At 43.6% G+C, this 24,405-nt stretch overlaps 1 protein-coding gene and 1 long non-coding RNA gene across 13 annotated transcripts in view; one reads left to right on the top strand and one right to left on the bottom strand.

Moving 5' to 3' along the window:
• Positions 1-24,405, top strand: part of LOC126531513 (uncharacterized) — a 219,022-nt gene that overhangs the window by 78,205 nt on the left and 116,412 nt on the right. For all 6 annotated transcript variants that reach the window (XR_011894827.1, XR_011894825.1, XR_011894826.1 and 3 more), the window contains exon 2: positions 4,622-4,700. This is a non-coding gene — a long non-coding RNA (uncharacterized lncRNA). The remainder of the gene's footprint in view (positions 1-4,621; positions 4,701-24,405) is intronic.
• LOC126532161 (uncharacterized) overlaps positions 17,100-24,405 on the bottom strand; it is a 59,942-nt gene continuing 52,636 nt past the window's right edge. For 3 of the 7 annotated variants that reach the window (XM_050179838.3, XM_055071210.2, XM_055071207.2), the window contains exon 13: positions 17,100-24,134. In XM_050179838.3, the coding sequence (XP_050035795.2) occupies positions 24,007-24,134 (128 nt within the window). In that variant the 3' untranslated portion in view covers positions 17,100-24,006. The remainder of the gene's footprint in view (positions 24,135-24,405) is intronic. The other 4 variants (XM_055071209.2, XM_055071212.2, XM_055071208.2 and 1 more) reach the window with 2 other exon arrangements.

Genomic DNA, 24,405 nt, shown 5'->3' with positions numbered 1-24,405 from the left:
TGATACACCATAGAGTGGAATGGGTATGGACTATCGCGTACTGTTCAGCTTATCCCAATTTATCATGATGCTGTGGTTTATCATATCATTCAATATGTTCCTTTTGGTGCTCATTTCTGGACAGGAAACGTCTACGTCCCTTTTCTTTAGTTGTCGTCCATGTAGCATTATCTATATTCAGGACAGCAATTCGACACGCGTTTTCTAATTGATCATAATTTTTGTAAGATGTCAGAAAAGTTCGCAGCGGCGAGCTGGGTTGAGGCCGGTGTCCTTAGCGCACTCGAAGGCGTCGGAGAAAGCCTTAACGTGGCGCAGAGCAGGAGAACATGGATCCACGTTGTCACCTGCCGACTGAGAACCCGTGCAGCGCATCAAACACCAGGTAGCAAAGAACAATTGCGTCGAGGACAAGGCCGGTAGATCATGCAGCATTCGATTGTCCTTCTTGTCGGCTGAAAAGAAGGCTTCCACCAGAGAGGACAGCGCAAACAGCTCTTCCGTGAGTTTGAGAGCAGCGGGCGGAGACGGCAGCGCTGCGTCTTGCTGAAGGCAATCACGCAAATCGATCAGAAACTGGCCTAGTTCATCGGACATATCAGTGTCGTTACCAAAGAGTGTGGCGAGAAAGATGCGTGCTGACGCTTGTGCCACGTGACTGCCTAGGGCACCGTACTTTATGGCGGCAGTGGCTGCCGCGTCATACACCGGGAAAGCGAGCGCCCAAGGCAAAAGCACGAAGTCACGGAGTTCGGGAATGATCTCGAAGAGGCTTGCGCGATTGAGCGTCTCGGGGAAGAGTGAACGCCTCAGAGGCTTCTCAGCTCGCTGCAAGGAACGTATGGCCGAGCGCCAATTGATGGCGAACACGCCTCCGAAGTCCGGCAGTCCTGGCAGCGGCGCATGGGCGAGTTCGCTGTCCCCTCGTTTATAGTCTAGTATGGCGAAGACGTGGTCGACCAAGCTCCAACCAGCTAACGCAGACACTCTAGTGCTGAATTTAGAGTCCGCGCTCAGGAGTTGCGTAAATGTCTCGCGCACTGACAGCACTAAGGTCTTCACATCTTGACGCACGGGACCAGAGAACACCAGAGTGCTGTAGGAGGCAAACACAATATCGCCCAGAGTTGCGTACAGCAAGACTATGCAGAAACTGTCCCGGTGAAACTCATCTTCGTTCTCGCTGTAGCTATTCGCCAGACTCGCGTGCGCGAAGTAGGCTGCGAACCGCACCGCGTACCAGGACACAAGCAGATGCACCTCTTTTTCGCCGTGTTGGCGCCACAGACGCGCAAATTCCAAGAAGAAGAGAGGGTGCGTGCTTCGGAATGAGACAGCGGCGCCAGTGCGCGTGTGACGGGCGACGGTGGCGTTCCACTCGCCGGGGCTTCGGTAGAGTTGTGCTTCTCCCAGTGACAACTGCTGGCGATGAGTTGAGGCACTGATGAGGTCGGTTGCCATATCTCTCTCGATACGGGCGATGTCTGCGAACGTCACTAAACGAGAGCGCGTCGTATCGTCTTTCGGATGAAAGGCAAGTCTCAGTGTTTTAAACAGCCTGCGCTGGTGAGGTGCTGACAAATTATGGCTGCTTATCAAGAGGAAGCTGAGCGAGCGTTTGAGGGTGATGACGGCACTCTGCCGGCCTGGTCTCTCGACCTCGATGTCGATCACGCTGGACCAGCCGAGGTTGAGCGCGAGGTAAGCGAGTGTATCAAGGACGCTAGGATTGGTGGGCCACACGGGCCACACGACGCCAGCGTCGACGAGCCAGGACTTGACCAGCAGAGTGTGGTCGCGTCCAAAGCCGGTTTGCTCACTGCAGCTGCGGTAGAGAGCGGCGACTTGCTGCAGCGCGCTCTGGCCGGCTAGCGGAATCTGCTCTGAGTCGGTGAGGCGAGAGATGTAGACTAGCGTGGCGCGGTAGTGCTTTTCACGAACCGAGTACGGGTTTTGCCGACGCCAGCCGTGGCAGACGAAGGAGCCGAAGCTGTCGCACGGGTCAATAGAATGGTTGATCGAGCTCTTCAGAAGGCGAGCGAACTCGCCGCAGGCCGCCGTGTTGCAGTACATGCTGCCCGCACCCAAGAAGAAGCGTGCAAACACTATGAGTAGGGACACGCTGGCCACGAAGGCCAACAAGAACAGACCGGGGACAATGGAAGCAGGCTTTGGAGGCGGATCTGTTTCGCGTGGACTTGGCAGCAGCCTGCAGAGCTGAACAAGGGAAATACAATTAAGGAAGGGCTTTCTGTATACATTCAGCACAAAGATGCATAAAGATGCCCCAGTAATGCAATAAAAACTGATTTCTGAATCCACTTAGCACCTCGGGATGTTATCCCTTCAAGGTTTATACAAGCTGCGCTGATCAAAAGTAATATTTTCGCAAATTAAGGGTAACCCAGATTTATATATATTTTTTTCGTTCGTATACATCGACTATATACCATTACTAAATTACGTACTCAAATTTCCGAAAGCCCACAATTAGACCCATGGCAAACAACTGCTCGAATGGCAAACTTCAAACCTCCTAAATGAATAAACGTACCTGTATATAATGCGCCCCGGAGAGCATATGCAGACTTTGAAGAAGACAAGTACCTGTCAAAACGTTCGATCCTGCATTCATCTTATTCTCGTTTTGCATTTCCATCTCCCGCATTTCCCGTGTTTTCCGTAAATAATTATTGTAGTATTACAAATTGAAATTTAATAGATAAATAAACATTATTGGTTTATTTTAGAAAATGTGCAAAGCAACTATATTTGGTAGAACGTTAACCGATTTTAAAATGGTCTGCTTATTATCTTAGCTTATGTGCAAATACTTAATGTGTGCATTCTAAATCTCGTTGTGTATTGCGTATAAGGATACTACTCCATTGTATGGTGTTGAATTTGCATTGCAAATTATGCGCTGTGTAGAGATTGTATTTAGTTTTAAAAACAAATCTTTCTTCACCGGTTATCCGCCCCCTCCTCACCACCTTTGTTTTCACCCTTCGTGGTGGCTTAGCGGCTATGGCTAGCGCTGATAAGCCCGAGGGCGCGGTATCAAATCGCGGCAGTGGCGACTACATTTCGATGCGGGCGAAATGCACAGACTCCCGTGTATCGTGCATTGGGTGCACGTTAAAGAACGCCAGGTGGTCAAATCTATTCGGGAGTCTTCCACTACAGCGTGCCTCATGATCAAATTGCGGTTTTCGCACCTAAAACTCCAGAATTAAATTATTTTTTTATCCCCCGTTATTTTGCGTTGGTTATGGCCCTAGCTTCTATCGTGCGCCGATGCCAAAGATAGTGCCGTATAATAATGTGCCCCGATCCCGAAGATCTGATACCAGTGGTCCCGGGCATAGAGTTTCTCACTATATTACCTAGAGGGAAATCTGGCGCTGCTGCGCTGTGGTATGCGTGGGAATGCCGGTATATTTTGACTTCGGATTGGCATCGTTCTCGAAGAGCCAGACAAGCACCGTTCCGTCTGTCACAATGACTCATTTTCTACTAAAACTGCACGTAAAAAGCTGTTTTAGCTTTATTATTACACAAAAACATGTTTTGTTTAAGTATGAGAACTTGTTATTGCATGTACAGTGCTCACGGAATGAAACGCGTCAATTTAGGGCTAAGTAATGCGCAAACATTCGCTTCAACCGGCTGCAGTTCGTGTCACATCGACGTAATTCTGGCGCGTACACTTACATTGGAGTCCTCGTCACCTTTGGTGACCAAATTCCTAGCGACATGACATTGTGCTCTCGCGTACTTTGCACATATGTAGGGTTGTACTAAATGCTCCGTGTCCTATTTCAATCCGTGAGCACAATTATATGATACGTAAAGAGTATCAGCGGGCCGCTAAAGTTGGAGGACAGACGACAAGATTCGCGCTCGCTTTGAAACAGTTTGTCGTCTGTTCTTGCTTTTCTTCACTTCGTCATGCATTGTAGGTGAGTAAAGGTGTAATTTGCGTCAATGGAACCATTTCATGAAGATTTTACTTTAAGAACGCGTTATTTGTGTAGCCATACCTACGTTTTAGACGAAGCCTCTTACAACACCAGCCGACACAAGCCTCGCAGGCACATATACCATCATTCCCATGACGGCACGGCGCCCCTTAAAAAACTCCCATAGACGGTGGCGCCAGATTTTCCCCTAGGTGATATAGTGAGAAACTCTATGGTCCCGGTGCTCGTGGTGGAATCGCTACCTGTGTTACCAACATGTGGCACCGGTGCTCCTAGTGGCATCGGTACTGCTGGTACCACCCAGACTTATACGCAACGAACTACACGTAATATATTACTTGTAATGAATTACGCTTTCATTGCGGTTTTAAGTAATGTTCTAATTCATCGAAAACTTCTTTTACTCGGTAATGCTCACTGTAATAACTTTGTTTTTCAGTGACCATTTACATACAACCAGTTACATTATTGGCGAGACAAGATGTAACAGGCGACGAAGTTTTGAGCACTTGAATTTGATGGGAACTACGGTAAAACGCCCGCGGCCGAGTCCCGCAGCAGCCTCGCAAACTTCAACAGATGATGCTATGACTCGATAGCGAACTTCGGAAATGACCTTAGCGCTATTTCTTTTTCAGGTTTTCATTGAGACTACCGGGAGTGCCTTCTCCGAGTCCAAGCAACAATGAAGCCCTGCACTTCATAGACGATCCAAACGTGAGCATCACGACATTTAGTAACCGCACTCTTGTGCTCAAGATATGATACCACATCGCCGCTTCTTCTAGAGCACTAATTTAGAGAGTTTTCGAAGTCGCTGCTATGTCTTCATGCGAAAACAAGGGAAGGTGACCGACAAAAAATGTTTAAAAGCAATTGCTAGTGAAGATAAACAACGTGTGGATGGCTGCAGGGGACGCATTAATATAGCCAGGTCAGCTCGTTTGATTTACTCTATTTGTGCAACGCCAACAAAAATTGGGACGAAAGCAACCCGAAAGTAATCGATTACTATTTCGTAATTCCTTAATGACTTTCTTGTAGGAGCCATTAGTCACTGCAATTAAGCAATATTTGGGTAAAGTAACTGTATAATTCCAATCGGTTACTTTTTTTCTGTAACGTGTACAAGTGCCGTACCACCGTGCAGTACCACCTCACCATGGTACCGGTGGTAAGGGGAGCGTTTTCGCATTCTTCCCTCGCGACAGCTAGAGTTTCGAGGCGCTGTAGTTTGAGCCGTTGCGTGCCTCTGAGAATAAATTACACGGTTCATATACGCCATTCTCACGCCCACAACTTGCTCTGAAAGTCTCTTTCCCCAAGTTCAGCTCGGGGTTGAATCGCTTTCCGGCTTTGCTTGTTATCTGAAACTGTATTGCCGTATGTGTGGTGGCTCCGAGAGCCAGGCTACCGATAATGTCGCCTTTACAGACGGAGCCATCTCATCTTGTGCTGTATCGTGAATAAATAAATAAATAAATAAATAAATAAATAAATAAATAAATAAATAAATAAATAAATAAATAATCTCCACGAACCGACCTAGAGTTGACGGCAATGTAAGCGGTAGCTTGAGCATTATGACAAGAGATGCTCTGGTCGTAAAGAAGCTTACTTAAACGTACAAAAGGAAGCGCAAGACGAGTGGCACCCACCAACAATGAGAATGCGAAATATATGCTAGCTTCTAGGCTGCTTACCGAACCTCGGGAATAGTAGCTTGCGAGTCGTGATCTCATGAAGGAACCTGCGAGGCTTCTGACACGTCAGGATCCTGGGAGAAATGAATACGCAGCACGGACTAGGGCGTGGTGACAAGGACGGGGAAGCTGCTACTTTCGTCTTCTTCTTCGTCTTCTTCTTCTATCCTCTGAACGTGTTGCTCGTACCCACTACGGAGCATTGACAAATACACAGGTTTATAAGGACTAATGTTATATAGGAAGTGAATTTCACAAGCAAACTCGCGAAGAAGGATAAGTTCAATGTGACAGATGCGTGAAAAGGAATGACGTATGCTGTTGAAATGTACTAAAATAATAACAAATGCAGCAAATTTAACTGGCCAATCGTTTGTATTGAAAAATAATATTCCCCGACGGCAGCGTAATTAAACATCCTTGTGCGTGTACCCGAGCGCCCAAGCTCCAAACGAAAGGATAACGAGAATCATCAGATCCAGGCCAATTTTGTTTCTGGTAATTTCGAGGATTCTTTTTCTTAGCATAATAAGGCAGCTGCACGACAAAAGGAAGTGATTACTGCTTCCTTCTCGTTACAGAAAATGTACACGGGTGAATGTCTCAAAGCAGACCTGTGTAGGTATGAGTTCGGAGGTATGATTCACTATACCAGGGGATAGAGGAGGCGTCGATACTGAGCTGAAGCAGCTACCGTGGTGTTGGGAAATTCATTGGAATCGGTTGGCGCGGGACATGGGTAATTGGAGATCGCAAGGGGAGGCCTTCGTCCTGCACTGGACATAAAACATGATGATGATGATGATGATGATGATGATGATGAGACAGCACTTTCCTAAGAGTGCGTGAGGGAAATCTAACTCCATTGAAATAAGCGGAGAATGGTATCACAGGAAGAAAACGGCCGTCAAGTAAGGCATTGGTTAGTGATTCCGCAATTTTCTTCAGAAACATACCCTCGTCAGAAGGCAGTTTAACAATCGCATGCATTGCGAACGAGTAGCAATTAGAGAGTTAAATAGTCGTAATAGAGGAAAGTTACTGGACTCTGAAAGTGATAAACATGCAAATAGAGAATCTGTGACAATAGCACCTGTGGTATATGAGCACCTAACTTACGCAGGGCGAGAATAACTGCTAGAAATTCAGGCAAGGAATAGGCATAAAATCTCGCAACCAGAAATAAGAGACAATTTAGAGACAAACATATGCTGTGCCTCATTTTTTTGCACACTCTGATGCGTCAGTTGCAATGACAACGTTTGTTGAAATTGTCGCTACATGAACTAGAGGTAGTTCGTTTAGAGTGCTGTACGCGAATAACTTATCATTATTTGGGAAAGTATTGTTACGTGTCAAAAGACGCAGGCAAAAGAGACTATTTACACGGTATATACACTGGAGCCAGATCACAAGGCTGCACACTCGCTCGCGCCAAGAATCTAGACACCTCATCGTCTTTTTCGCGGTGGCTCGTTTCTTGAGCCCTTGTCGAGAGTACCGTAATAATAATATAGCATATTATTTTCACAGTGCCAGAATCATCATTACTCGGAAGTATATATCAAATTTTCGCATTAACTGGGTTTGTACAAAAATAACCTGTGGTATATGAAATCGAGTTCAATGAACAGGAAAAGATAAACGAGGCGGTATGATGGATACTGGCTTAGACTGGCTGAAAGATGAACCTTGAAGCTTTAAAAAGCATTGGATGCTCAGAAGGCGAAATTGACGTGAGAGGGATGGAATTATCTCATCCAGATATACCATACAGTGTTTTCCAGTAATGTTGGCTGGCCAAAGCACAATCGCTACGCCTTTCATACTAATATAATAAGCTTGTATGCAGGAGACCCGGAAAATAAAGAGCAGTCAAATTTCAGAACACTACGTGCGTACGTTCGGTATACCGTTAAAGGTGCCTTTCTGCGGTGGATAACACACACACACACACACACACACACACACACACACACACAAACACACGCACACGCACACGCACACGCACACGCACACGCACACGCACACACGCACACGCACACGCACACACACACACACACACACGCGCAAGCACACACACACGCGCAAACACACACACACGCACACACACACGCACACACGCACACAAACACACAAACACACACACACGCACACACGCACACACACACAAGCACGCGCGCACACAAGCATTCCGGATATTGACTTCTCGTCGGCGACCGGAAGCTTGTGCTCTCGCGTCACTCGAAGCACAATAGAAACACACCTTGTAGAAACCTATCTCACAGTAAAACTGGGCAGGTTGATGCCAGGCCACTCCTAAATACGCTAGGCATACTTAGGCACCGCTAATAGGCCCTGGCGGAAGGCGAGTTGTAACACCTTTTCTAGCAAAATAATCATTCCATTGTGCGGGTGCCAATTAAGACACCCGTCATAATTTACACCAAGGTACTTTATTTAATCTCCTTGCGGTGATAAGCCCGGGAAATATTCACTGCGTGTGCGAAAGAAAAAAGAAGACTATAACTGCGCATTTACTTGTACTGATGGTCAGTTCCGGTCTTACATGGAGATTACATGAGCCTGCAAAATATGAAAAAGTGAGTGAATGTCATCAGCTGCGGCACATTCATTTTCTTTGTCGTCGGCGACGGTGCGTCCTACACAAAGAATTTTTTTTCTTGAAAACTGGCGGCAAAAAATGAATAAACGTTTGGCACATAGTGCCACCTACATACATCTCTCTGTTACACCAGAACATTTGTTTCTTTCCCTGATTTGATATTCAAAAAGGACGAAACCCGATCTCCACGAGATGGACACAGGGTCTGGGCAGTATTATCCGAAAAGGGTGCACGAACACTGCACCAACTCTTTCGAAGTGGCGTCCAGAATGCTTGCGCTCCAGGAGGTCTGAGTTTGCGTAAAGGGCGGAAAGAGGGGAGCAGTGCCTGCATTATTCGAGTGCTAATGTTTATCATGGATAAATAAAGCCTGTTTCCGAGCACGCAGTACTTAAGATGGCGCGTCATACACCTATTCGTCGCAGCGCAATGATTCACGCTGTTCCCGGACGGCGCTGAGGTGCACATTTTTTCACACATCTTCGTAGCAATGGCACGCTGCATTGTCATGCGAGATCGTAAATCTATCCCGGCTTCCTGCCACTTGCGTAGCAGCGAACGAGATAACGTCGTCGTCGTTCGCCGCGTTAGACGTGTCGTGCAAGCTCTTGTTCTGAGTCACGTAAGTGCCACTGAGTAAGGGAAGCATATTTCCAAATGTGTTCCACGCAGTTGATGGAGACACTGTGGAACCGAATTAGAATGTTCCACTGACTCTGGGAAACTTACGTGAAACGATATCGAACAATTACGGCAATAGTCGCAAGAAGCTCGACCCCCAGGAGAGCCGCCGCTGTAGAATATTCATAACACGTAGGTTCTACTTGTATGCGGGGCACCTTTGCAACTTTGTACCACTTACTTAGCGGAACATATGTGGATGAGATTAAGAGTGTTGCAAAACAAACTGTGAAACATGCACGTGGCCGCCATCAGATCTTTGCGCTTTACGTTTGTAGCATAAACTATGAACGCGTTTGAAACAGCACGGTGTAGGTGCATGAATTCTTTCAAAAGATTAATGCTCGGTTGCACTTTTTTACAGCAAGTGCTGAATCGAGGGGTGCAGCGTCAAACGACTCCCTTGGGGTTCTTGAACGTACGCTCATGCATGACGAGCGTTTCCGTATCCCGCCCTCATCGAAATGTGGCCACCGTGTCCAGGTTCGAGCCCGCGACCTCGTGCTCAGCAGCCCCACGCCATAGCCACTGATCCACCGTGAAAAATAACACATACAATGTAAATGGGTACAGATATACTTTAATCAGCTTATATGCAGTTGCAAAGGTAATAACTAGGGTAACCGTTTGCAAATTGGTATATGATAGAAGGGCTCGGGGAACCATGGTCATTATCGACCCTTCTAGAGAAATTGCCCAGCTCCTTTCTCAAGAATAGACGCTGCGACATTGGTATCTGCGCACGCTGGGCATCTCCAGAGATCTCTCTGGACAGATGCTAGCTACCAGTACGGACCCTTATACAAAACAGATCCATCGTGTGACTTTTACATGCCGCGAGGCCTCATTAGACAAGACCAGGCATACCTTCACCGCATACCACCGAACGTGGCCGACACAAACTACTTCAAGCGTAAGATTCAACTCACGGACCCGGCAATGTGCTCTGAATGTAACGTCTCAATACCTGCAACATCATCCGCGCGACTGCTGCCGCTACGCGTCAGAGAAAGAGTCTTTGAACGCGGCACTACACCTTCAACGGGACTCAAGTTTGGCACTACAGCACATTCTCGGCCCATGGCAAAGCACCGCCTGTGCGTTACGCGCCACGAGAGCGCTGCTGACGTTATTGCGGACAACGAGCCTTAACGAAACTTCGTATATACATACACACATACACACACACACACACACACACACACACACATATATATATATATATATATATATATATATATATATATATATATATATATATATATATATATATATATATATATATATATATATATATATATAGTGTGTGTGTGTGTCACTACATGGGCTGTTCAGTGTTTCTCACTGTATATATAATAATAATATAGCTTTTGTCGCATTATTACCGTTCTGTCGCTATGTTTACCGTTCCTTTGGAATGTCGCGCTAGTAAGCTTGTTGTCCTTTTTTTAATCAATATTACTGCTTAACACTCTGGTCTTGTTAATTACACGACTTCACTGAAAACAATTTGTGTGGTTTATTCCTTGTTATTATATTGTGTTTTCTTTTTTTCCCTAGTGAATCGTGAACTAAATAATTCTTTTTCATCTCGGTTGCACTTGCAGTTGTAGTTTGTAAACTCATACGGTTTTATAGTTGTCGTATATTCTTTGTATTTTCTATGTACTTCTCAGCTTACTCAATGCCTCACTTTGAGGCCTGTAAGGTATATTAAATAAAATAAATAATTAAATAATCACACAGAACCTGGAGTAGCACGTCAGGCGAACAGCCAGGCTAGCATCTGCAGCATATCGTTAAAGCGTGTTTCTCTCTCTCTCTTATCGGGCTACCCGAGCCGTCTTCGCTTTGTTGAGCACTAAATATATTGGTGCTCAGTCATCTCCTCACCTCACTGCTGCGTTCAAAACGCGGCTCTCGGGACAGGTGGTGGTTGGCAAACTTTACGAGGCTGGGAGCGCCTGTAGGTAACAATCTATGCATTCGCCGTATTTTGCATATGAATTGCAAATTTGACCTTATAATTTATGTAAATCAGGAAAATAGGAATCCCCTCAGGTAGGGTATATTTGCATGGTATACAGGCAGGGTATACTTGACGCAAAGAAAGGACTGCATCTGGAACGTAACTATAACGATGCCCCATGTAAATCGTGCGGGAGGCAATCACGAGAAGTCAGCATATACGCATATTCGTGGTCCGACGCATTCTGACCCCGTGTCTTTTATTAAACGTATCAACACGCAACATGAGAGTTCGGGCTTAAGGATGACGAATAAATTGTTGTAGTCGAACCAGGAAAGTTGGCTGGCTTCCCGTTCTATGGTCTTATGTGACGTCTGTTGTGATTTTTTATTGTGTGGGAGCTGACTTACCGTTCTTCTGCGTTGTAATTTGTTTCTTATACATTTATATGGAATGACTTTATGTTCAAAAATGTTCATGTGACTTGTGTGGGGGAACTGTCTCAGAGCCCTTACGCCACCTGAATGTCTCACTTTTTTTTCTGGCACCTTTCGTTTGTTGACTGCGGGCTCGTTATCTTGTGTTATATTCACTACACACTTGTTCCGTGAGAAAAAGGAGTAGCCGGTGCCGCCTATAGGCACCGAACTCTGCTAAATATAATTTATTTAAAGAAGGTTAGCTGCACAAACTCGCAAATAGGAGAGTACAACTTCCGGCGCGGTACGAAATTGGCGTGGCATTAGCAGGTGTGAATTATGAAAGAAAACGGAGCAGTGGCCAGCCGACACTTGTAGCTGCTCAAGTTGCAGTAGAATAACACGCACTTTGAAAGAACAAGTTTAATTTTAGCGAGCTATATAAGTTGTGCGATGAAACATGGTCGATACTGTGGTAAACTAGTTGTAGACATGCACACAGTTGTTTGTAACTGTCTCGTGAGGAAATGTGAAAATGTTAAAGCAATAAGTGCCACCCGTGCGACACGGAGTGGAGCATTTTAGCGACCTTCAATGACCCGATGCTAACAGAATGCACATGAAAAAATACGATGAACTTAATTGAGTAGATACGCTAAGTAGTTTGTTCAAGGGGATGCGTATAAAATAGCTCTGAGAGGTAAAATAATAATAAAAAAGAACGCTATCCGAGCGGTAGTGGTCGCGTTTGAGAGAGCTCGCTCGACCCTTGTACGTATAATCCACCAAAATCAAACGTGTGCTCATCACCAGGCTTACGAGTGTGCAACTTGTTGACGAAATTTGACGATTAATTGCTCCGCTATAGTGGGCCCGCGTTCGACCCGTAGGGTCCACAAATATCTTGATGAAACTACGACTGCAATACAGAGGGATGCCGATTGGTGACCGCCACATTTAACCACGGCGGGTCCACTATAGGCATAGAGAGCGAGCACGATCACAAGATTAGAACCCCGCTAGCTGTATCACAAATTAAGCGTGTAAGCTTTGTGATGCGTGAATAAAAGTCACTCGTGTAGCTGGTTAGTTCAGTTATGTACCCTAGTGCTCAATCACACTTGAAACCACGCAAAAGACTTTCCAGGCACTGCACTGCGGTTGCCTCCGCAAAACAACTAACCTGATTGTTTTTTCTTTATTTTCTTTTTGTACTTGGCTGTAGCAAAATACGCTCGAATGATGTACTCTTTTATTGTTTGAAGATGCTTAACATACCGTGGTAAAAATTTGTTGCGACGGCATTCTCAATGAACACTATCCGTTTGTTTTGTGCTCCCAGCTGCAAATGTGTTTTCCAGATGGACTGTGCCATTGAAATGTGTATAGCATAGTTGAATTACTATTTGTGGTTGAAATGTAACTTAGCAAAAAACAAAAGTGTAGTCACGGGTTGCATATTCAGTAGCTCAGCTGTCCCTGAGCTTCGTATTCGAACTGTATCGTTCGTGTGACAAATTTGGTACTCTATGTCACGAACAATATTACGGTGCATGTCAAGGCCCTCTGAATAGGGACTTCAAGCAGTATGTTTGTCTGTTAGAAAGATAGAAAAGACGCAACGGTAATCATGCTTAGAACGACAGAAAGCTGAGCTAGTTGGTAGTTGGTGTCCTGTCTGCATGCCTCACTTTTTTTGCATAATGATAACCATGCGAAGAAAAATTACAAGTAACAACGGAAAAAGCAAATACGTTTTATTGTAAACGCAAAGAGACCTTTGCCTCTGCACGTTTTCATTTGTGGTTAAGAATTAAAAGTACTTCATTGGATCAGTAGTTTTGTGTAAAGAGCGAAGATAATGTTTCAAAGAGGCGAACTGCAATAAAGAAAAATAACAAGCTACTTGCGAGCCCTAAACGGCGTTGCTCTGGAAGAGCAACACTTGCAACCGCCTTTTTAAATGATTAATCAGTAAGCCATCACCACACTGCTACTACTGCAATCAATCAATCAATCAATCAATCAATAAATCAATCAATCAATCAATCAATCAATCAATCAATCAATCAATCATGCTTATTTAAGGTGCCCAGGAACAACCCTAAGGTCTGAGTGCAGGCGCACATATACATCAAAATCTAAAAACAAGAACACTGCAGTGGAATATAATTACAGAAAGCAATGAATAAAAAGAACAGTTTTGAAAAGAGGGGAGTAAATACAACAAAGCGCAATGTAAAAACAAAAGGAAAAGGAGGAGAACGGCAGTTTAAGAATGCATGAAACTATGACACAACAAGGCAAAGCTCGGAAAGGAACGATGACAGCGAGTTGTGAAAAATATCAAGAGAATGAAAGTACACGTTATAAAGACAAGTGTATTCTGTGGAAGGTTGCGTGTTGTTGGTGACAGGCAGGAACTTAAACTATGACTCACGCACGTCGTCTCATCAAGACTGTGATTCTTTTATTTTGCATTTACCATCTACATGCGTCGCATCGGACACTTACCTTACTACTGAAAAAATTACACGACCTCCGTTTTTTAAATTTTACTTTCCTTTTTTCTTATGCCCACCTTCTTCTAGGGCATTTCTTCTCATTCGTCCCATTCCCTGCAAAGTAGCACGTAGGCGAAAATACGCTGGCTAAACACTCTGCATTCTCAATAACGAGCGCTCTCTCTCTCTCTCTCTCTCTCTCTCTCTCTCTGGTGATCTCGCGTGGAATACGAAGCATTATAGAACTGAGGAGTTCGGGACAGGTGCGGATACCGTGATGGAGTTTGAAGAGAAGCAGATGATTAGCGCGATTACGTCGGGATCGAAGTAAGAGCAATGATAATAAACGAAGTGTTAGAACAAGGTCCTACGTTTGCAAAGCGGTGATGATATATACTTAGAAACCTTTTCTGGACCCGATCGATAATGCCACTGCTGGATCTGGAAAAGCCATTCCAGATGAACGACGCATATTCAAGTTGAGGAAGACAGATAGTTGTGTATAACTTGCGTAACAGTGTAGGAGACTTGAATTCCCCCGCTACTGCAAACAGAGCCAAGAGAGCGCGTACACCGCATAGCAACGCGTTTAGTGTGAGCAAAAAAGTGCAAGGATGTATCAAAAAGTACACAAAGATCAGTAATTAACTTACGGATGAATAAAGATAAAATTATTCAAATCAAAGGTAAATAATTAACTTATTAATTAACTAACTTATAATTAATTAACGGTATAGAATGTACAGAATAAGAAAAAGAAATACTTGCTGTTTTGCGTGTAAAAGTCATCACTTTGGTCTTAGCTGTATTCAAGGAGAGGTTATTATCTTTGCACTATTTAGAAAAGGAGAGCATGTCCGACTGTAGGGCGCGACAGCCATCAGCAGTGTGAATGTTCTTTAAAATTTTGATGTCATCGGCATATAGAAGGAAAGAATAGTTCTGAATAACGGGATGAATGCCACTAATAAAAATTTTAAAAAGTAGATGCCACTAATAAACATTTGAAAAAGGAGTTGTCCTAATACTGATCCTTGGAGGACGCCGGGAGTTACTATGTAAAAAGAATATCATAAGAAGCCAACAAACACTGACACCAAAGACAACATAGGGGAACTTACTTGTCCTTAATAAATTAAATAAACGATAAATTAATGGAAATGAAAGTGGATGAGAAAACAGCTTGCCGCAGGTGGGGAACGATCCCACAACCTTCTCATTTGCGAGGGTTTTGGGATCGTTCCCCACCTGCGGCAAGTTGTTTTTTCATCCACTTTAATTTCTATTAATCTATAGTTTCTTTATTTCATTTATTAAGCACAAGTAATTTCCTCTATGTTGTCTTTGGTGTCAGTGTTTGTTGGCTTCTTATGATATGACTAATAACAAAATCGGGCCCCTCGGTTAACCACCTTTCTTCTAGTTTATGTAAAAAGAAGGCGTATGGCCATTGACGTTAACATAACATGATCAAGATAACTGCGCAAGAGATTGACAACTGACGAGTCAACATCACATTGCGAATGCTTGAACAGAAGCAGTGAGTGGCATAGTACTTCGGAGGCTTCCCTCAGGTCACAGTAAACGGTGTCAACTTGCCCCCTCTGAAGCGCCACCGCGGAGATTTGTGTTATGAAACTTCCGAGATTTGTGATAGTGGAGTGGCCTGTGAGAAATGCATGTTGAATTGGAATGAGTGAGTCCTTCACAAGGCAGTATTATCCTGCCTTTGCGGAGAACGGGAGTCGCTCTTAGATGTGCTGAATCGGGGCTGGCTATGCCGATGCAGTACTGGGAGCATCTTCGTTTCGAATCATGATGGTGGCCGATGGCAAAAGTCCGGCAAGGCGGCGGCTTTTGCGAAGGTCTTGTACTGACGGCTCTGTTGTCGGTAGGGGGAGTTACCCGTGCCCTTCCACCAAATGTTACGCGCGAAGCGTTTACTTACAAATGCGAGGCAGATCAGTCGGAATGGTTGGCGTTTTGCGGGATCGGTACAAAGGCTGCCCACCGAACGTCGTTCTGCTTCTCTACTCTCCGTCTCCATAGTCGTTCGCGCTCCTTTTGCCCTTTGTTACGAGAGCTCGCAACAACAACAACAACAACAACAACAACAACAACAACAACAACAACAACAACAACAACAACAACAACAACAACAACAACAACAACAACAACAACAACAACAACAACAACAGCAACAACAGCAACAACAGCAACAGCAACAGCAACAACAACGACGACGACGACGACGACGACGACGACGACGAGGAAACTGTTGCCATCTTACACTATTCGTACATCAGAAGGCAGGCTCGTCAAAGCCAAGGAAGTGGCTTGCGTGACTTGGCCCAGCACGTCGGCAAACAAAGAGAGAAAGGCAACATGTACAGCAATGAAAAGCTGGTGAAATTCATCACAACAAAATGAAACAGAAACTCAGCTGAAATCAGTGACAACAGAAATACAAGAAATGAGAAAAAAGAGAACATTATTTAGTATTATACATATTTTACAGTGCCTTCAACAATGTTTTTCAAGTTTCGTTTCGTGGTTGCAGTAAATATATGATCAGGCAGGTCATTGAATATTCTTGAGACATAAGCATACCTACTAGCTTTACCAAATCATGTGTTGCAGTACGGTAATATAAAATGCAATGTTTTCCGTATGGCACAGGGAGCAATATATTGCTGTTTGAAATTGGGGTTCCAAGAATGTGTTACCACAACCGTTCGAGCGAACAAAATTTTAAATGAAGGAAGACCCAGACGTATAAAAATGTTCCCATTGTCCGCCGACGAAGAGTTATACGCAGCGGACTTCAACATACTTTTTAGAATTCTGTCGATTTGACACTGCCATCGAGAAGGTCAAAACCCGAACAATGTAATGCCGTAACGTAACACACTGTATGCTAAGGCGTGCGTGATAGTGATTTTTACAGCCATCAGAACAATGGATGTAATGTTAAAAGGAAGCGATGAAACACTTCTGAGTCTGCCGCAAATATGTCATGCGATCATTCCATGAGAGGTCAATCTCAAAGAAGACACCAAGGTAGTTAGTTAATGGAGTTTACATATTCCTTGGGGGCACACTGACACGATTGACAATTAGGACAGTGCATAAACAGCGGTGAATTTATAACAGTTGTTTGAAGTGGATTTCTAATAATAATAATAATAATAATAATAATAATAATAATAATAATAATAATAATAATAATTTTTTTATTTATGGACCAGAAGAACAAATACATAGTAGGCGGGCCTGTCGAAGCATCAATGGCTTGTGTGACTAGGCCCGGCAGCGCCGGCAACAGCGATGAGGTCAGCGTATGTACATGTACATACAGGCGTTACCTTAGTGTCAACAAAACATTGTGCAAACAAAAAATTTTATTCCAATGTAGCCTGAACATACATTCACGCTTATATAGAACAAACATCAAATGCATGTTATTCCAACGTAGTGAAAAGTTTTTAAGGCTTATAACAACAAAAACCAAATTTAATGACATGCCGACGTAGTGAGCATATTTTCATGCTCATATAAATATAAAGGTTAAGTCAACCAAATTACATCAAATAAACACATAACCCACACAAAACGGAAAACTCGAATGGCAGATGACATTTTCTTTAAAACATTTTTTGACTGAACCGAGAAAAATTCGTCAAGTAGATCATTAAAGATTTTTTGGCACATAGACACATCGTCGTGCCTCACCATACCTAGCTGATGAACGAGGAACATTGAAACGCTCGATGTTCCTCAAAAGTCGAGGGACTACATATTTCTCTCTGAATTGGTCGCTCCAAAAATGAAGAAGAACAACAGTTTGCTTAATTAACGACTGAAATGAAGGAAAACTTAACGCTGAAAATAAATTGTCATCTGACACCTGGCCACAGCCATAGGCAACACTTTTCAATATATTTTTTGATAAACTGTCAATTTGCGTTTGCCATCGCAATGCGCAGAAAGCGAATACGGTGATTCCGTATCGTAATATGCTGTACGCGAGGACATGCACTTTGGTTTTCTTTAGCGATAATGGCGTAAAACCATTTATATTCAAAAGCAAACAAGCGACACTCCTAAGTTTGCCATACAGCTAGGCCTGATGATGCTGTCAGGACATGCTGCTATCAATAAATAAACCTAGATATCTCACACAGTCTACATACTGAACAGGGGTACATGTACATGAAACGCAGTGCTGGTCATACAAGAATACTGGAATGTTTATTGCTATGGTCTTTAAGGGATTTGTAAAACATATGAACTGTGTCTTCCTGATAGTTACATTAACACAATCTTGTGCAAACGATTGCATTACATTATGTATTGTATTTTGCAGGGCGCCCACAGTCTTTTCATAATTTATATGCTATGTTAATATTACCGTATTGTCAGCATACTGACTAAATAATAATAATAATAATAATAATAATAATAATAATAATAATAATAATAATAATAATAATAATAATAATAATAATAATAATAATAATAATAATACTAATATTAATAATAATATTAATAATAATAATAATAATAATAATAATAATAGTACTACTACTAATAATAATGTTTATTTCTCACCCCAAAATGCAGAACACGAAAAATTACCCATGTGAAGAAAATCGCGATTACTGAAATGACGGCCCATTACACCTTTTGCTTCTTGAAATCAATCGCCTGCTTGCTTGGCCCATATGGAATGTTTTTTTTATTCGACGGGGAAGAATACCATACGGTAAGGAAAAAAAATGAACATTTTGCTTACGAAGTGTTCATGTATGTCATTCTCAGTAAATTCCGAATCGATATTTCCGGTGTATAAGAAATATTTTTGATGAAATTGAAGAGATTTTACAAGAATATTTATATCAGTGGAAAATTTTGCAGTATACAGCTGACATGCAAAGAAAATATCTAGCGTTCGTCCAGCGTTGACAAGGACAGGGTAAATGACACTAGTGCGGCGTGCCAAAACAATGACTAGCTGGAATGTTTCATTTTGGACAACATGACTAAACAATGCCTGTGGCATCCTCTCTTAAGGTATCTTTGCGAAAAAGGGAACAACTACCTCAACTGACTGGCTTCCTCTAGCTATCATGAATTAGACAACCAGTGTGATAAGATGGGCTTGTCACGGTTCTTTATGATAGTCTATACTCCGTTTCGTACATAGCAGGCAGGACTACGAAGGCTAGAGATAGAGAGACTTCTCTCACTGTGCGCAACCGCTACTAATGATTACTGAGTGACATATGAATTAAATAAATTAGTTACGTGCTCTTGTAATTAGGTGTAAAATTAAGGCTCCTGCCTTTACCTTGCAAAATATGACATACATAATTCATTGAAGGCGTCATGAAGAATACATGAAGTCCACTGCGAAATGGGCGGAGTGAGACATCTATGGCTGCACTACTTCATGGTGATGATTTATGCGCACCCCTTTGAGACGAGGCGGTGACAAAGTCACCTAGCCTGCTTGCGTTACTCAGGTATGCTATACATGCTCTTCACTCTAGCATTTTTCTGTAAATCTCTTGAATACTTTTTCACTTCCTCAAGACTTCTCTATCAACATTTAACCGCTACCTGTGCTTGTACCGTATCCGGTCGTATTAATCTCTGCATTGCTTTTAAACGCGCAACGCTATATATGCCACATGAAGCAGAAAATACGGCGTCCGTTGCTATCATCTGATGGTACCAAAACCCACGTGACCAAGTGATGACGCCAAGTTCCCGGCGCTGGACCTGCTGCGGCTCGCTAAGTGATATTTCACGGTGAACAACCACGGCGTCAGGACACCGTGGCCCACACCAAAAAGACCGACCTGGCACACTCCCGAAATTGAAGATGGGATAAAGTGAATCAAGGTGGATGAGGGTGGAGTTTTAACTTAAGGTGATAATTTAGACAAGTCCTAGGGCTTTCGCATTCAAGTCAATTAAGGATAATTAAGTGACTGCCATTTTTCCCACCAATAGTCTAAACGTCTCTTCCTTATTTCAACTGCTGACCGGTTGATGCTTACGTCCACTTTAAATTCAAGCGCTTCTGGAAGATGTTCGATACCTACGGGTCTCACTGAGTCGATCCCTTCGCATTCCAATAAGATTGTATGTTGAATAGTTGACGGATTTTTAAGGCGAAAGCCTTTCTAGGGTCATGGTGAAGTTTGTGTCAGCAGACCTGACCGGCGGAGTGCCCGCCGAAGCGTCATCACGCCATACGAAGACAGATTAAAGACAGATTAAAGAATGAAAAATTATTCATAGTGACAGTGAATGATAGCGTTATAATAGAGATTGGTAGAGGTTAATAATGACTACTGATCACTTGTAATGACTACTGATGACTATGATATGACCAACCTGTCTAACGACGGCTTGTAATGACCACAATCGATTACAGATGACTAAAAATGACCAAACATGCTTAGTAGTGTGCAGTAATGACTAAAAGAAAGAAGAGAAAGCAAATAGAAAGGAGCGAATGATGAGAGGAGAAAGCGTAGGCTTTCGCCGTTCAACTCTTAAGAGAGATCTTAAGAGACACTGTAACGTTTGCTGCAGCATACACATGCTTCATCTAGTTGCCAATATTTTCTCTAATATGTTGTTGTCCTTAGGCAACCATCTCGAGCCTCATATAGCAAGGCCCTTCCCTTCGTGTTACTGTACAGATTTTCCCTTGTAACTTATTTCTCATTCTTGTAAATGTCCAGGTCTTTCTTGTTTCCACTATTTGCAAACAATTCACGGTGTCTATTTCTCTCACTTTCTTTCTGATGACTCCTGGTTGTCTATTTACACTTTCAATTACCCTGTACTTGGTTACCAACGTTCTTGACTTCTTCCTCCACTCTGTGTCCACGCTTTTCAGGTACAGGTACTTGTGTAATTTAGCCGGCCATTTATTTTGATCCGTGTTCCTGACTCTTTCTTCACAACTAATTTTGCTGTGCGCTTCTCTGTCTTCAAAGGAGCTCCCACCCATGTCCCCTTGCACTGACTCCTTTGTGGTTTTGCTGTGGGCTCCCAAAGACAACCGGCCTACAAATCTTTGGTTAACTTCCAGCCCCGACAACATATCCGATTTTAGGTACAGAACGGAATTTGCGAACGGCAGCGATGGCACCATCACGCCTTTCCAGATTCCACGCGCAACCTCGTACTTATCGTGGCCCCAAGAAGTGCCCTAGGATTCATTATTGCTGCCATTCCGCTTCCCTTTTACTTTCAGGTTATCTTGCTGGGTGCTTGAGTAACCCTTTCTTTTGTCTATGTATACGCCGACGTATGTATCTAGCTTGACTATGGGTATGACTAGCTGTTGAACTGACACCATGTAATTACTCGTCTCCTCAATAAAGTTCATAATTCGGATTTCTCCATGATAAACTTAAGGCCTAGGTTTGTTGCTGCTTTGCACGCATATGCGCAATTCTCTGTAAATGTCTTGCATTGCCCGCTGATAGCACTGTGTTGTCTGCATACATCAGTCCAGGCACCTCCTGTTGCACCACTTGTCTATTACGCATGCATGACAAATGAAACCAAAATTCACTGTTTTTCACTCGTCCTTCTATGTCCTTAACACGAAGCGTGAATAACAGTGGAGACAGAGGACATCTTACTTCAGTTCTTGATGAATTTCCACTACTTCATTACATTTTCGGCCTTCCCATACAATTTATACTCTGTTGCCTGCGTATATCTCCTTCAGCAGCTCCACGAAATCGGCATCTATGCCTTCGTGCTTGAGAATATACCATAACAATTCCCTGTCTATGTTGTTGTAGGCTTCTTTAATATCCGCAAATGTTATCCATAAAGGTGTATTCTCAGCTACTCGAATCTCTATGCACTGAGTTAGTACAAACGTCTTAGCCTCCGAGCGTCTGCCTGGTCTGAACCTATTTTGTTGTTCCCCAGCACATAATTTTTTTTCACCCTCTTCGGCAGTCCTAATTTTATGGCTTGCATTGCCATTCTATACATCAACGACGTTGTTGTAACAGGCCTGTTGCTTCCAATCTTACTTTCAACTCGCCATCTTGCTTTCACGCCATCGAACCGGCATTTTATTTGTTTTAATCAGTTGCTCAATGGCATTAGTCAGCAGTGCCTTGCTGTTTGGACGGAGGTCTTTTCTTAGCTGCATTGGGATTTCATCGGGTTCTGCGGTGGTGTTATTAGGGACATTTTCTTCAGCTTTTTTCTAAGTAAACAATTTCTATGCTAACTTTTGATATCTCGGGCTTCTCTTTTGCTGCTAGATCTGTTTGGATCTGAACTACGCTTTCTTTGTTGCCGAAGCTACCCTTAATAACTCCTCCGATGTACCATATCGCATCGTCTCCTTCGAAGATGTTACCATCTTCATTCCTTATAGCCGTTTGCGAATTTTTAGTTGGAGCTCCGAGTGCTCTTACATGGTTCCAGAATCTTTTGGGCGCGCCTTTGTCTCCTTTGGGAATGTTATGCACCCAACGTTCATTTGTGCATTATTTGCTGCAAGAGATCACTTGACACCCTTTTCCTTTCTCTGCATCTGCTCCATCTAGAAGCACCTCTTCTTCGTGTAATGCTAGCTTATTGGCTCCTGGATGATCTCTTGATGCCTGCTTACGCATTTCTATATATACCTTGTTTGATTTCCTTGTTCCATCACTTACTTTCGAATCCAACATATTCTTTTTTGCTGCGACTGTCTTATCTCCTTATCTCCATAGCTTCCGAAGCGCTGACTGCGACGTACGAAACGAAGTGTAGGGGAATATCGCACGCAGGAAGAAAAATAGTGTCACTGCAGCAGGCTCGTCTTTCCAATGTATACACGTGCGGAATCACAATTAGAATCACAGTTCAAGTAAGTTCAAAATATCAAACTCATAATAAAGATGAGTCTTAATGTCCGTGCCTTTGAGAGGACTTCTAAAACAGGTTTCACATTACGGAAGAGAAAAAGACAACGAGAAAAAACATCATACACCCTATGAGGGAAAGACAAAAAAAAAGAAACACGCCAGAAGTACGCATACCAGCCTAAAGGCACAGAAGAAACGAAGACACTTGTTAGAAAACGACGGTTGTAAGACGTTGTGACTCATTCAGGCAATAATATGGAAGCATGAATAGGTAAACGTTCGTGTTGCGTGAGCTCTACTGTGGAGGCGCAGCACGTATGGCAGAGGGTGATGACTGACAAAAAAGCAGAGCTGCCACTGGCGACATTACTCGGGTTGTCTGGTGCGGATGGAGCCGGTACATTTCCAGGTGGGCACCAGGCGCCAGAATGAGACCACGAGGTTGACTGCTGAAGTTAGTACACGTGGTTGGTCGCATACTATCGGACTACTCTTAAGTGGAGTGAGCTCGGTGCCTCCCCCCTCCCCCTCTCTCGTGATCCAGGAACGCGTAAACTTCTTCAGACTGCGATACAGCATGCTCGCGTTGAATGAAAGGACGTCAGGGAGAGAAACACGGAGCCAGGATTGTGCGTGAAGGGCGTCGGATGGCGTTTTCGAGAGGACGAAATTAAGCGCTTTGGAGTGTTCTGAAAACGTTCTCGCGAAGTCTCGCCCAGCTATGGTGTGAACGCGGTGCTGATCGAAATGTTCCTGTCCACGCACTCGAAGGAGATGAACGCGGTGCTGATCGAAATGTTCCTGTCCACGCACTCGAAGGAGACATAAACGAGGCGACCTCAATCAACATTAAACCGCCTATGGAGCAGAGGAGAGGGAGGATTAAAGGTGACCACAAGATCGTGAATTTTAGCTGGCATTGGCACACATATTCGAGGGTTTAAAGATAGAATTCTATTCAATTTTCGTTTGTCCGTGTGCACTTCAGCGCAGAATTTAAAGATAGTGTCGATCGCGTTTTTTTTTCACCCAGCCACGCCATCATCATTTTCCTCCGGCAGTATAAATCAACCACTGAGCAATTCACTAGAGCAACGCAAATTACAGATCGCGATCATGAATTGACAACAATGGCAGCCGCATCTTTCAACATCGCAACCAAACGTTCTAAACCTCGATCACAGTGAAGAAAGTCTCATCCCTATGCTGGACTGGCGTCACGTAGTCGCTGCGACGTCTTCATTCTCTGCACCTTGCTTTGCCACACTATTTGCGCTGCCCTTTGGCGTTACAAGGTTAGCGGTGGCCTCTTGGTCCTCCGATGTCTGTTGTGAGACTCGCTGTGCTGGTGTGAAAAGGGAGAACAAACCACGGTTCATCAGTATCTTAGCAAAACAAATACTTGTAACACATGATTGAGTAATTCAGAAAAACCTGTTTACAGGGCCGTGACATTATGTGTGACAAAACTGGCCGTTTATCGGAATTCCTATACGCGAAGCAGCCTCACGCAATAATTCATCTTACAATGGCAAAGGTACGCGGTCCTGGTTCTTAGAACTATCGTTGCTCACACGTTTTATAAATGGAAGATTTACTTGAAGCGCATACGATTA

The sequence above is a fragment of the Dermacentor andersoni genome, chromosome 5, assembly GCF_023375885.2.
Source record: "Dermacentor andersoni chromosome 5, qqDerAnde1_hic_scaffold, whole genome shotgun sequence".
In the NCBI taxonomy this organism is placed as follows: domain Eukaryota; kingdom Metazoa; phylum Arthropoda; class Arachnida; order Ixodida; family Ixodidae; genus Dermacentor; species Dermacentor andersoni.
Note: the sequence above shows the minus strand (reverse complement) of the source record. Positions and strands in the feature narration are given on the sequence as shown.